Here is a 14672-nt window from a genome sequence, read left to right on the forward strand (position 1 = left end):
CTCTCAGACATTGAAAAGGTCAGAACACAATTATCACTGTGAACTGCTCCACAAGGCAAAAATATAACTTATCTTTTAATAAACTCTTTCCCTCAATAAATTACTATGCCCTGGAGAGCAACACAAGGCAAAGATTGCGACTCAGAAGAAAGCAGAGACACTTACCCTTTTCTCCATCTCCAACATGCTGGACCGGTCAGAAGTTTTCTCCTGCTTCTGCTATGTAAATTAAAAATAGAAAGCGATTAAAACTGAAGAGGCATTCACAGGATGCTGCACAAAAGCCTACAGACGCACTTGCCTGGAGAAGAAGCAGTCTTTACAGAATTGCTCACACTTATTTCTGTGAAAAATATCAGTCTCCTCTGCAGCACCTTCCCTCCCAAGAGCTAAATCCTTTCCCAGGCTGGAACACGCGCTGGTTTGTCATGGGCTGGTGCTCAGTTTCTCCAGCCTAGGAGCCGTTTTTTTTTCCTTACCTGGGCTGCTTTTTCCAACTTCGATTTGATGTCGGCCAACTCCAGCTGGGCTTCCTGCAGTTTTGTCTTCAGCTTTTGATTTTCAGCCAGGGCGCTTTCATATAACTGCGATGTGAAACAAAGGATCCCAATGAGCCGGGCTGCTCTGCTCCAAGCAGACGCGGCCGCAGCGCTGAGCGAGGCGGCTGCGAGAACAAGGGCAAACGCAACCGGTCTGGGTGCTTTACTTGCGTTTTCATAATTCGTATGAAATAAGAAAGCAGCTGTTTAATTTTGTAGGGTGTTCAAATGCAGCCGAAAGGCAAAGAAAAGGGATGTTTTTAATTTAAGTAAGCCGCCAAGCATGATAAAGTATGAAGTTACATATGCTGGATGTATCTGAACCTGTGATTGAGTTGCGCTCCCCAACACCACACACCCTGGTTTCTCTTGTGTGCTTTTAGTTTGCAGAGGAGGAGAAAAGAGGACAATTTGAGACCACTCCAAAATGGATTTTTTCCCTTCACGTCCTTCAAACAAGCAGAATTTCCATCCCTCCAGGACACGTTTGTGAAGAGTGGGGTGCTGTGTATCGTGCGAGGCTTTTCAGCGTTATACTCATTTCAGAATTAACGTCACCTTAATCTGTTTACCTTTCTGTGCATTGACACTATATTACTGCATTAGGCATATTACTGCCTTTCACAGATCACACCGAAACTTTCACAGATTATAGAAAAAATAATGCCAGAATGTTATAGCAGCAAAAATAATTCCGTGGGGCTGTGCATGCTTGATCCATGCTGGCATGTTCAACAGTGTTTTTCCTGCTCCTTCCAAATCCCTCCCCGTGTTTCTCCAGCCCAGCTCCTCAATCTCCCCCCCAGATATCGGACTTTGCACCGTGTCCATTCACCCCTCGCCCTTCTTCCGACCCGCTGAAGGGCTGATGCATTTGAAAAAGCCTGCTGTGACTTCCAAAAGCAATGCCAACAGAGAAAATGAAATACACTTCTCTCTCTTTCTTTTCTTTCTTTCTTTCTTTCTTTCTTTCTTTCTTTCTTTCTTTCTTTCTTTCTTTCTTTCTTTTTCTTCCTTCCTTCCTTTCCTTTCTTTCCTCTCTTTCTCTTTCTCTATCTCTCTCTCTATCTCTCTTTTTTTTCTCTCTCTCTTTTTTCTCTCTCTCTTTTTTCCTTCCTTCCTTCCTTCCTTCCTTCCTTCCTCTCTCTCTCTCTCTTCCTTTCCAAAGACTCCCGGTGCAGGTTTCTGCAGCAACCGGCAGTCTCTAAGGCGCACGCGGTGACGGTAACACATTTGTGAACTCCTACTTTTTTGTAGTCGCGGTTACTCTCCTCCTCGGCGCGGCTGCTGAGGGCGGCCAGGCGGTTCTCCCTGCGCGCGTAGGCGCTGGCGCGGCTGGCGGCACGGTCGCTGTACGAGGACTCGCTGCTCGGGGGGTTTGTAGCCGCTTCCAACCTGCAACAGGATGAAGATCTCGCACTGTGGAGCCCCTGGTACTTTACCTTTTTTTTTCCCCTTTTTTTTTTGACTTTGGGTCAGTATGAGCCCGATTGTTTTAAAACCAAAATCCAGTGGGTATCAGCCCAAACCCCAAACAGGCAATTATTTCCCATGGGCTCCATTTCTAATAGGGCACAGAGGGTGTTTTTTCCTACGCAGAGAAGCTGTTAAATAATTTGGGGAGCAAAGGGTGAAAGCAAATAACAGTTTGAGCTAAGGTAAGGACCAAACAGACTGTACCAGCTTCAGCTTATGCTGTTGAATTGAAGCACAGGGAATCCCCAAAGCCACACAAATACACACTGGCAATGAATATTAAACAGAAAAAACACAAAAGAATAAAATTCTTACCTGGAAAGTCTTTCATGCTGAAGGAAAAGAAAGAAAGAAAACAGGAATTAATAATGAGGAGAATTCAAGGTTCAGTTCAAGAACTGCAGAGCTCCCACGCAGCAGCAATTTCCCACCTCTGACACCAGCCCCTGCTCACAACAAGCTCTCCATCAGCATTACTGCCCACGTTCAAACTGGGAATCACTGATCCCTACCTGGGTCTTTTCAACTGCTTCAGCCTCTGAAGCATTTCAGATTCCTTTTCTTTTGGTAACCTAAAAATTACTGAACCTTGCTCTTCAAACCCTAGTCTCCAAAACCGAAATCCATTCCTTTGAACCAAACCTAATTTATTGTTTCCCTTTCTAAATCAAATTATTCTTCCTGACTTTGATCACTGGCCTATGCGTGATGTGGGTGAGAGAGATTAATGGACCATGACATGAACTGGTCGCTGCGTATTTGTGTGAACCCCAGGAAGTCGCAAACGGGATTTGCTTTTTTTCCTTCCCCCAGGAAGAAAAGCGTCACCGTGGCACAACGACACAGAGCAGCAGCTGCACGAGGAAGGGAGAGGAGCCTCATGCCAGCCCAAAGGGTGGATGTGTTGGCTGAAGTGTGTGTCGGGTTCTTCCTTCCCCATTGACATCCAAATCCCCCCCGTGCCGCCCCCAGCGCTGCCTTTGCTGCCGCCACAACGTCAGAAATCCAGTGGCAACGGCAGGACACATGGCACGGACCGGTCACAACCTCCGCAGCTTTCTCTCTGTCTGGGAGACGTTTACTCAGATTCAAGGTGCATCAAACTCTTTTTCAGCCCCTTGAACTGGAAATTGAGCCTGATGTTCCCCTGCTGGATTTATTAGCGGCACCACTGAGTGAGCACAAACCACCCGCGGGCACCACCAGTTATTTCCCTGGATCCTTTTTAAGAAGTGCCAGAGTCAACACAAGAAGGACACTGCAGAGAAGACGAGGGGTCAAGGCTTTTAGTGCCCAGACGTGCCTGTGCCAGGGTTTGCGCTGCCCAGACACACCGGTAAATCTGGCACCGAACGCCTGGCTGCTGGTGGCAGGTTTGCTGCCTGGCTGGCACCCCGCGTTCTCAAGATTGCAGACCTGCTGCTCCCGCCTGGCACCCAGATGATGCCTCTGACCATCGGGCAGGTACCCGGGAGCACACACACCATGGAAGTTATGGCACCAGGACAGGTTGGGGTTGACCTGCTGGAGAGCAGCTCTGCAGGGAAGGACCCAGGAGTCCTGGTGCACAACAGGGTGACCATGAGCCACCAAGGTGGCCTGTGGGCAAGAGGCCAACAGCACCTGGGGTGTGTAAGGAAGAGTGTAAGCAGTAGGTCATGGGAGGTGAATCCTCCCACTCTGCTCTGCCCTGGGGAGGTCCCATGTAGAGAACTGGCTCAGGGCTCCCCAGTTTCAGAAGGACGAGGAATTACTGGGTAAAGACCAGCAGAGGGACACAAAGATGCTGAGGGGGATGGAGCATCTTTGTGAAAAGGAGAGACTGGGAGAGCTGGGGCTGTTCAGCTGGAGAAAAGAAGCTGAGAGGGATCTGATCAATGGGATCAATATCTCAGGGTGGGTGGCAGAGGATGGACCAGACTCTGTTCAGTGGTGCCCAACAACAGGGTGAGGGGCAACGGGCACAGACTGAAACACAGGAGGGTCCATCGGAACAAGAGGAGAAACTTCTTTGCTGGGAGGTGCCAGAGCCTGGGCCAGGCTGCCCAGAGCGGGTGTGGAGTCTCCTGCTCTGAGACATTCAAACCCGCCTGGACCGACCTGTGTGATCTGCTCTGGTGACCCTGCGTGAGCAGGGCTGGGCTGGGGATCTACAGAGGTCCTGCAACCCAACCAGCCTGGGATTCTGGGATTCTGTGAGTTCACCCCATGACAAGGGTGGACAAGCGACCCCGCAGCCTCTGCGCTCCCAGGCGCAGGAGCACAGGAGCAGGTCTGGAGCAGCGTGGACCATGCCCAGGCTGCAACGCTGCTCTCTGCTCGCCAGGACGCAGGGACCAGGCTACGTGTTACATATATCTAGTTATTAAGTTTTTAATTCAGCCTGCCCTCATGTAACCCTCATCTTGGTCCCACACTCAAGACAGGAGCATCCCCAAGGAATCCGCAATCCCCACTCGCTCTGCAGCACAGCCCTCTGGCGTGAGACGCAGTGATCTGACCAGTAAACGAGAAACAAACTGAGGAACCCCGAGTGTTTGAAGCCTTGTGGATGAACAACACGTTCAGCAAAAGCTGCTAAATGCAAAGCTCAAAGGACGAGCAAGCCCTGCTATCAACTAGCACGTTCTGCGCCCCCAGGGTCACCCTCAGCCGGCTTCGGGGCAGGTGTGGGTGACAGCCCCGTGCTGTACAGATGGTCACTAACGCTCCAGGAGCCTGTCGCGGTGCTGGCATGGGTCCTGGGCCGTGTCATTTCATTCGTTTAACCCCCTTCCCTGCACCAAAAGCTTCCTTTGCATCATCCAGGTGAGAAACCACCGAGGGACGGAGCAGACGCTTCCCAGCACAGCTGAGCCCTGTGGCGCAGCCCCGGGAGATGGTGGGTCCTCTCTGGGAAGCTTCTTCTGGAGCTGCGTGTCCTGCAGCTGTCACAGGGCCACCTGCCCACTCGTCCCAACAGCCGCGGCTTGGGCTGCTGTCCGAAGGAAGGTCAAGGCCAGTAAAGCTGGGAAGCAGTTTCTGTACGGCTGGTCTTGGCGTGGGGCTGTCAACAGAAAGATTTCCCGTTTTCAGCCACAAACGCGCTGGCTGACGCCTCCACGGTCTGTTGTTCGCTGAGATTCCCACGTTTGCCTCTTAAAACCCTCAGCTGCCTGACAGCTCTCTTTTAATTTTGGCCCAATAGCCCAACCTCCCCTATTGAGTGGGAGAGGGGAATTAGGAAGTGATTAACAAGCCTCTTGCTCAAAGTTATTCGTGCACTTTATGCTGATCCCCTTCAGTGACGACTTTTCTTACCACGACAAACGGGTAGGCAAGTAATCCACTTAATATCAAGCATGCATTTATTTCAACAAATGCACCTGCTAATGTATTTAAACAGTGCTAAGAAAGTCCACGTGCGGCTGGAAACCAAGCAAAAAAAGCTGAGTGGGTCCCGAGCCAGCCTGTGTGCTGGCAGCAGGAGGGAAACATCATTTTTGTCTTTTTTTTCCTCCAAATAAACGAATAATTTCCATTGGGAGAGAGTGAGGGAATGTGCTTCTGCAGAGGAAAGGTGGGATAAGAGAGGAATCACTCCAAATGTAGCCGCTGGGAACGGCAAAGGGGTAAAAACCCAACGGGTTTAGTGTATATAAAACCCTCCTGTGATGGATGCTGAGAAGAATTGTTTCAGGCTGCAATAAAACGACTCCAGTGTCTTGCAGAAGCAGCATGGAGTGACAGGAGATCTCTGCTCGCAGCTCATGGAAAGCCGGCGTCTCTGCCCCAGCCTTCCGTTTTCAGGTGCCTCTCTCCATTTTGTTTCAGCTAAACGCGGTGTTTTTGAGACAAACACGATTAAGTCTGAGAGGAACCGGATAAAGGCTGCGGTCTGGAAAGCAGAGCCTGAATGAGATGTCACAGCAGCTATTGGAAATGTCCACGCCACGAGGAAAGTTGCAGAACAGTTTTCATCCCCGGCTCAGTCTTCTACTTGCTGTTACCATCAGTGGAGGAGGGGACATTTATTTATTTTGTTTTAAATCAATTTCTGGCTCAATATTTTCCTGCATTTTGCACAAAGGTCAGTGTTCGTGCTGATATTTCAACAAGTAGCTTATTCAGGTGTTTGTTTTTTAAATAACGATGGAGGAGGGAGAAAAACCATAGAATCATAGAACAGTTAGGGTTGAAGGGACCTTCCCAGCTCACCCCATCCAACCCCTGGACATCTTCACCCAGCTCAGGTTGCTCATTCAAATCTTGAATGAAAAAGAAGTTCCACTTTGCACCTTCATAAAAAGGCTCCAAGTAAAAGAGGTGCCACGGAAAGCAGCAGTTCTTAGCACGGTTAGTTAAACAAAATGATGCTGAGATCTCGTGCTCCCAGGAGGTGGCCGTGCCGTGCGGGAGGCGTCTGAGAGGGGACGCTGAGCCCTACGTGCAAAAGTGGGCTGAGATATCCCTGCTATTTGCTCAAAGACAGGCAAACATTTTCAGAGGACACTGAAACATCATGTTGGAGACACATTTTCAGCAGAAAACAGCTTCTTTCCAGCTCAGTTCTGGCCCACGTTTGGCCACAGCGCCCTTGGAAACCTTCGCCACGTGCTCCGGTTGCTCCATCACCACCAGCTCAGCAACCGCCTCTCCTCCCCTCACTGCCCCTGCTTTTAAAACAACCACAAAATATTAATTTAAACTCCCGCGGCACGAGCTGGCCCACTGTGTTGCGTGTGTAAGTGGTGAAGAAGGTTGTACGTGCTCAGAGATGCTGTCCCAGAGCTGGAAACTCCAGGGTCAGGGTCAGAAGGTGAAGAGCAAACCTCCCTCCTTCATTTCTGGAGTGAGAAGTTGGGGGTAAAAAGAGGGAAACGAGCTGAGGCACCAAACGTGCACTTAGAGACTAAGCTGGTGCAAGAAAGGGCTTTCCCTTCCTGATTTTTTCTTTTCTGTGCAATCCGTTAAGGTTGAAAAGGGGGTGCTGCTGAGAAACTGCTGGATCAACTATACGTATGCATTGGGGTTTTTTTTTCTTCTTGGCAGATTTGGAACAGACTGTCCGTTGTGCCCAGACTCCTTCATTTCCCTCAGGATCAAAAGTTTGACTAGAAACACGAACAGCCAGGGAAGCATCGGGCTGTGAAATTATCTAAACAGGGTCACGTCGCTGCAGGTTTGGGCCGGGGAGGAGAACCCCAGGGAAAAGCGAGGTGCCGGAGGCGGCTGTCCTGGTTCAGAAACCGGCACCGAGCCCAGATCCGGCACCCAGACACCCACGGGGCCGATTTTGAAGGAAAACTTAAAAGCACAGAGCACTTGCAGGAGTGTCTGGTAATCCACAGCTGTCAGACATCTCCCCGGAGAGATCACATCATCGTTCCTCCCGTCCATCTCACGGGGGGCAGCATGTTCAGGTAGTGCTGGGGGTGGTGGGGGATGGCAAAGGGGTTCAGCTGGTTTTGCCGGCCCGCCCGGACAGGGTCAGAGATGATTCAGCCCCGGTGGGCTGGCAAAACATGGGGTATCTGAGATGGGACCTGAGAAAAGGAGCGATCTGGACAAGGGGATCGAGTGAACCCTCAGTCAGTTTGCAGACGACACCAAGTTGGGTGGGAGTGTTGATGTGCTGGAGGGTGGGAAAGCCAAACAGAGGGGTCTGGACCGGCTGGATCGATGGGCTGAGGCCAACTGTCTGGGGTTCAACAAGGCCAAGAGCCGGGTCCTGCACTTGGGTCACAACAACCCCATGAACGCTGCAGGCTGGGGAAAAGCGGCTGGAAAGTGCCTGGGGGTGTTGGTGACAGCGGCTGAACATGAGCCAGCGTGTGCCCAGGTGGCCAAGAGGCCACCAGCATCCTGGCTGGTACCAGCACTGGTGTGGCCAGCAGGCCCAGGGCAGTGACCGTCCTGTGCTGGGCACTGGGGAGGTCAAACCGCCAATCCTGGGGGCAGTTCTGGGCCCCTCACGCCAAGAAAGGCCTTGAGGTGCTGGAGCGAGTTGAGAGAAGGGAACGGAGCTGGGGAAGGGGCTGGAGCACAAGTGTGATGGGAGCGGCTGAGGGAGCTGGGGGTTCAGCTGGAGAACAGGAGCTGAGGGGAGACCTTCTGATCTCTGACCTGCCTGAAAGGAGCTTGGAGCCAGGGGGGGTCGGGCTCTGCTCCCCAGGAACAAGCGCCAGGACCAGAGGAAACGGCCTCAAGTTGCGCCAGGGGAGGTTGAGGTTGGATCTGGGGAACAAATTTCTTCCCCCAAGGGCTGTGGGGCATTGGAACAGGCTGCCCAGGGCAGTGGTGGAGTCACCATCCCTGGAGGGGCTGGACAGCCGGAGATGAGGTTCTCAGGGCCATGGGGCAGTGCCAGGGGTGGGTTAAAGATTGGACTCCATGATCTTAAAGGTCTTTTCCAACCTAAACAATTCTCTGATTCTATACAGGACTGATGATTCCTGCACGAGCCGATTTCTACTGGGTCCCCAGTTCCCACCGCGCTGATGTTGGTCCATCCCAAGGGTCGGGCACAGGCAGGTACTGACCATGGCTTTATTCACTGGGATGCTGCATGGCGCCAGGAACGCCACACGGTTTTGATTTTAGAAAGGTGCTCAGAAACTTTTACAGCTGTTACATGTTTGGTAAAGCATAATGAAAACCAAATTCCTTGTGGAAATTTTAGATAAAATGCAGCCCTGGAATGTGGTGCCAAAAGGGGGATCGGCCACTGCTCCTGCCAAGTCAGAAATTGGCCTAATTGCTTCCAATTGCGTTCTTCTGCGGCTGGGATCTGACCCAGCAAAGGCAGAAAAAGTCTACTATTTACATTGTTTTTAAAAAAAAAAAAAAAAGCTTCGGGAACATTTTATGCTTCTTTATCTCCAACCAGCCAACCTCAGGAAAATGTGCACTGTTTTAAGATAGTTCTCAAGGAATTTATTTTGGTGTGTTTTATTTCAGAGGCCCTGATGAACATTCATGATTAAATAACCATCAGTTAATGAGATCCTGGCATTCGGCTCCAGCCCTGCTGTCCTCTTTCTTCTTCACCAAGAGGGGAAGTTTTAGGAACCTCTCAAATTTTATTCTCATGTTGGCAAATATCCTCCTGGTGAGTCCTGTTTGTTTTAGAAATTAAATGTAAAGTGGAGCCAGCTGCTTTTGGGGCCAGTTCTTTCCCTCTTACATGCAAAAGTTCTCGCAGTGAGGTCGCTCTGCTGCTCCTGCAGCTCCACAGGTTTCCCCACTTGGCTCCGCTCATGCAGGGCAGATGTAAAAAGGAAAAACCTCTCCAGCGTTTGGTTTTCCAGTGGGTGCAGAATAATGAGGAGGTCTGGTTGAACTCTGCTTTGGAAACGGTTTTTTCGCCGTTGTTGCCTCCCGAGAGCTGTGGTTTGCTCAGCGTCCCGTTAGCTCCGGCTGCTGTGATGGATCGCGCTGCCCCCGGCTCCGCTTTGCATTTGTGCAAACGCAAGGATTACAAAAATCCCACTGATATGATTAATAACCCAGCGCAGCCAAACCACCTCCACATCACCTCCAACTCCCCAAAGCCTGATGCAAAATACGTTTTCGCAAGCTATAAATCAATAAACTTTACTTAATAAAAACCGCTGTTACTGAAGCATAATATTAAAAGGTTCTCCAAGAAAGAATAGTGGCTTTGGCAGCCGGCTGCCACAGATCACATCGTTTTCAGTACGGCTGGCGTGTATTTAATCAGAAACAAGCACATACGTCTGTAAGGGACTGACTGCCGCCATCCCAGACACATCTGAACCAGTTGTACACTGGTTTTTGTGATCGCCAGCCCGGGCCCCAGTTCCCCGAACCTCTCATGTGGCCCCTTGGCTCTGCAGCAGCTGCAGTTTATTGCCGCTGTCTCCCGGGGATAAAATTCACCATGTAAAACGTCAAGCTGTGTTGTATTTTAATTTAGTAAAAGCCACAATTCAGAAACCCACGTTTGTTGCTCTTATTTTGTTTTGCCTTCTTTTCTAAGGGATCAAATTTTATTGGTGAAAAATTTAATTTTGCAAAGCGACATGATCTTAGACAAAACTCTCCAGACATGAGGAAATAAAAGCCGAACAGCCAAGTGGCACAAGAAGAGATTTCTGCCCCTAAATTTCTTCAATATGAGAATGCCACAGGTCTCCAGGCAATGACACCTTCGTTTGCCCCTGTGAATGCTCTAGCAGGACGTTTCCAGGTGTTATTATCAGGTATTAAAAAGTCTGCTTGGCCACTAGCCAGGATTCGAGCTGCCTAAAGCCAACCTGCCAACTTTCTGGCTTGAAGCATGTTCCAAAATCCGGTGAACATGTCCAGCCTGCAGCATTGCACGACAGCCGCGACGGCCACGGCAGCGCTTGCATGGAGGAGCGATTAGGGCTGGTTCAGATACACAGATCCATCTGTATTACACAAAGCCACTCCTGCTTTTAAAATTAAGACACTTCATACTGTCTCTCTCCCCCCTCCTCATTTGTTTCAGTCTAAAATAGCTCAGGACCAGCTGCCAGATCCGAACCTGGAGCTCCTCTCATCTATTTGAGGACCTCTCCTCCAAGGACCTGATTTCCACTGAACTGCAATAGTAACCTCGCAATTTGGGGTCATTAAAAAGAATTTACAATTCCTTATATAAACAAAAAAAACCCAAACCACAACAAACCCAACCTAACAGTTCCCCAAGATCCGTGTTTTTCTCCGACCACCAGCTGCAGCTCCCCACTGGTGCAGGAGCAGCACGGGTCCAGCTGCTGGTGCCTGTGGAAACAGATGGATTGAGCTCTGAATCTCTTCTAGCCCCATTTTCTATGGGTTTGTATTCATTTTATGAAAAAGAAAACTGTAACGGGCTCCTCGAAGGGAAGCAAGCGCTGGTTCCCAGTTCAGCAGTGGTTTGCTGCCGCAGTTTCCCCCCGCTCTCCCCATCGCTCCATCCCGCGCCACCAGCTGACCCAAATTAAAGTTTTCCTCTTTCTCCTTCATCCCTTCCACAGTCTGGACCACGTCACTGCGCTGGTGCAACCTCCAGTTGTCCTCTGACCTTCTGGACCTTCTGCCCTGTGACAGTTTCAAAAGCCGAGCCACCAAAAGCGGTCGCTCTCTGTCTGCTCAACCAGCTTCTCCAAAGGCCCCATCACTGACCAGGCGGTAGAAAATCAAAGCGGGAGCTTTCCATGAGGCTGTAGGGTTCTATCACGGGCTCCGTTCTGACAGTCCACGACCATTCAGACCCTTCAGTCGTCACCAGACTCCGCGCTATGGCTTTGGCTTGGATCCATTCGCTCTGTTCCTCGGAAGGGAGCAGAGCTGGAGAAGAAAGTTCAGCCGCAGGGACACTTACCCCATGGGTCACAGCCGGTTGATTTATACACCAGATGTAGCCGGCGACAGGAGCCGGCTCCTGGTTCCTGAGTCACAGCCGGGAACATCTAACGGTTGGTGCCCTAAGAACAACTACAAGTCCCCAACGCACTTCCAGATATGGACATTTACAGAGAAAAACTTAAAAAAACAGAGAACACACAGAAACCAGAAGGATTTCTTACTAAAGAATATATATCCAGTGATAAACCAGGGTGCTAAAGAACGCAGACTAAGGTTAATTGCCTTAAAGTTCAAGTTCCGATATCCCCCATTTTTTGTTGGCTAATGGGAGAAGAGGTAATCATTTCCACAAATACCACGGAACCAGTCAGCAATCCAGAAATTACACAGAAAATGTCATGAGACAACTTATTTGACCCCATTTCAGTTTATGCAGCATCATTTTTATCACAACTAGAACGAGTTCAAGCCGCTAAATGGAAACCTGGGAAGATAAAGTTTCCTGGAGAAACATTTTCATAACGCTCTTTATTCTCTAACACATTTGCACAGCAAGCCAAATGATTCACACAGGTCTACCCAACGTGAGAATAAACCTGTTACCATCAATAGCCCAACCAAGATAAAACTTGTTGCAAAAGCACTCACGGAGTGAAAACTGCCAGACACATTCATATTCAAAACTCGACCGAAGCTCTAATCTGATCATCATTTCTACCAAGCCCTCAGCACTCCTGGACGTGTCTCACTGATTACAAGGAATCTGGTTTGGTCGCATTACCAGATCTCTAAGATTTGATACCATTTTTATGTATTAATATTAATACCCAAACTGTGCTGGTTTTATTTGCATGCCAGGCACCTGCAGCTCAAACATTTGGGTGCATTAGCTTTTCTTTTTTCTTTAAGATTTGCTTTGGATTGTAGCTGTACGTGTCCACAGCACAAATCGCACCCGGACTATATGTGTTTGCTGCCATAGTAATCACAGCTTAGAGCAGCCACAGGCTCAACGGCAATTTGGAAACTGTTGCTTTTTACACTCAAGTTTTAATATCAAGTGACTCGGTGACAACATGTGGCCAATACAAGATGATGCTTTTGCACCCCATATTCCACTTAGCGCGGCTCCTTCAGACACGCCAGTGAAAGGCAGAATGAAATCAATCAGTACAGACCGCTGAGTGCACTTCAAACTTTATTGCCGAGTCCTTACCGACAAAAATTCAGCTGGGAAGCTCAAGTAATAAAGCAGTGACGGTGGCTTAATGAGGGAAAAATCAGAGGGAAAAAGCCTTGTAGTGAAACCGTGAATATGGCCTGAACAGCAAGAATTATGTATCGTCTCTCAAGGGGCGAGTAACAACCACGGAGTGATGCAGCGGCTGTTGAACGAACAGCACGCACGCAGCTGGCGGGGGCTTTAAGTTTTGATGGTCTTTTTTACAGCAAAAAATATTGGATGATGAGACAAGAAAGAGCAGTTTGGAGAAGAAAGGCAGGCTGGTTGAGAAGGAGGTGGGAAACAACTGAAAAACTGCACTTACAGTCCGTGCAGTAGGCTGGGAACGGGTTTCTCCTTAGTTTGCATCTTCCGACCTGATATCCCACGGAGAAATGCAAGGGTTGTGAAGGACCACAATGAACAGATGGATGAGCCTAAATACAAACTACAGGGTATTTCCTATGGAAAAACAACTGGCCCAGCATAAACAGGATTTCTTTAAAAAAAGAAACGCAGTCTTTGTTTTCGTCCTCATCCTTTCAATCCCTCCATTTATTTGGTAACTTGCGCACAACAGTTTTCATACCGTGGGTTGCCTGTTCCAACCGAGGAATTATGTGAATAATACTATTCTGAGGAAAAGAAGCCTTGAGCTGCAACAGTACAGTGCAACTTGTGATGAAAAGGGACCCACCGCCACAAAAACGGGAGCTTTTGCCAAATAACAGGACAATCTGAATTGATTTCCAGGGGATTTGAGTTTCCACCTTCTAGCGACATCCTCATTAAAGCAACTGAAAAGGTGGAGCTCGCAATGTTTACCCTGGGTGATTTAAAAGGATTTACTTGGCTATTTCTGAATTGGTGACTATAATCCTGGGCTGTTCTGTTGTGACACAAGAAATTCAGCATCTTGGCTCGCGGAGGTTCAGGGGCGATAGGAGGTGCTGGTGTTGCACATGGAGGGGTCACACACCAGCACCTCGTTCTCACCAGAATGTCCCCTCCCCACCTTTCGCTCCCACCTGGTCGAGGATGTCGCCTTTTTGGGACTAGTACAAGTTCAAGGCCAAGCGCTCGCCCTCCTCAGCGGCACATTTGGGGAGATCCCATCAATTAAAGGCAGAAAAAACCACAAGCAATATTATCGTAACACCTAAGGAGGAACGTTGCAAGCAGGAGGTCAGGCACCGCAGGGAATGCCGTAGCAAACTGCTTTGCAAACGGCATTTGATGCAGCTGTTTGGCACCGATACCTTAATAAGTAAAACCTTCTTTGCTTCATCTGGTTCTCTACGAGGCTTTTTTCCACGTCTGTACCATGTGTGCGGCTCCTCGCCTGCTCGTGTGTCTTCACCCCTGCGCAGCTGGGAACGTTTAGAGTCCACAGGTCTGCTGGGATCAATGTTGGCTGGATGGAAAGATAAAAGACTCCGAGATATCGCGTCTCTGCCTGTTTTATTAAGGCTGGTGGCAGCCTGTGGCACAGGGCGCTGTGACGGTGGGGATGGGGGAGCGGGCAGGGGAGAACGCACACATGGGACAAATCCATAATTAGTTCTCTTGCTCACAGCAGAATTAAGCTGGTTTGGAGAAAAGAGTTAACTCGGATACTTTGTTTTAGCCTGAAGTAAATCCTTCCCTAATTACCCTTTTAAGGCATGGGTTATTTCCACCACCCAGACCTATCCTGACTCGAGAGCCGATGCCGCTGCGCTCCGAGCCGGCTTCTCTGCCATCGCCACTGCAAAAACCACCACAATTTCTGTGCTCGTGTGTTTGCTTTCACCAAAATCCACAAGAAGCTGAGGGCAGCTCTTCTCCAGCCTTCCCATCCCCACCCGGCACCTTTCTGCACCCAACTGCTACCTCTGACCTCCCCAGAGCTCCCCCCATCTCCTCCAGCACCCCCAGGGCCCCAAATCCCACAACCCCGTCGCTGCTGCCCACCCAGAAAAACCAGCATCTCCTGGGAGTTTGCACCAAAGCAGACGGGCACACACCACGGTCCCGGCTCTTGCGAGACGTTTGTCGCTTGTCTCTGTGCCCAGATGCATAAGGGGGAGCAAATGAATCAGTCTGTGCACGCTGACTTTTAAAAGCTCCAGTTTTGA

At 49.7% G+C, this 14672-nt stretch overlaps 1 protein-coding gene across 7 annotated transcripts in view; it reads right to left on the minus strand.

The window, feature by feature from the left end:
* Window positions 1-14672, minus strand: part of PPP1R12B (protein phosphatase 1 regulatory subunit 12B) — a 122393-nt gene that overhangs the window by 13189 nt on the left and 94532 nt on the right. For 6 of the 7 annotated variants that reach the window (XM_065649324.1, XM_065649322.1, XM_065649328.1 and 3 more), the window contains 4 exons: window positions 2331-2347; window positions 1787-1934; window positions 480-584; window positions 166-219 (listed from right to left, as the gene is read on the minus strand). In XM_065649324.1, coding sequence (XP_065505396.1) covers window positions 166-219; window positions 480-584; window positions 1787-1934; window positions 2331-2347 — 324 coding nt within the window. Of the gene's footprint in view, window positions 1-165; window positions 220-479; window positions 585-1786; window positions 1935-2330; window positions 2348-6613; window positions 6671-14672 lie in introns of those variants that run through there. The other variant, XM_065649326.1, reaches the window with a different exon arrangement.

This window comes from Caloenas nicobarica, chromosome 21, assembly GCF_036013445.1.
Source record: "Caloenas nicobarica isolate bCalNic1 chromosome 21, bCalNic1.hap1, whole genome shotgun sequence".
Taxonomy (NCBI): Eukaryota; Metazoa; Chordata; class Aves; order Columbiformes; family Columbidae; genus Caloenas; species Caloenas nicobarica.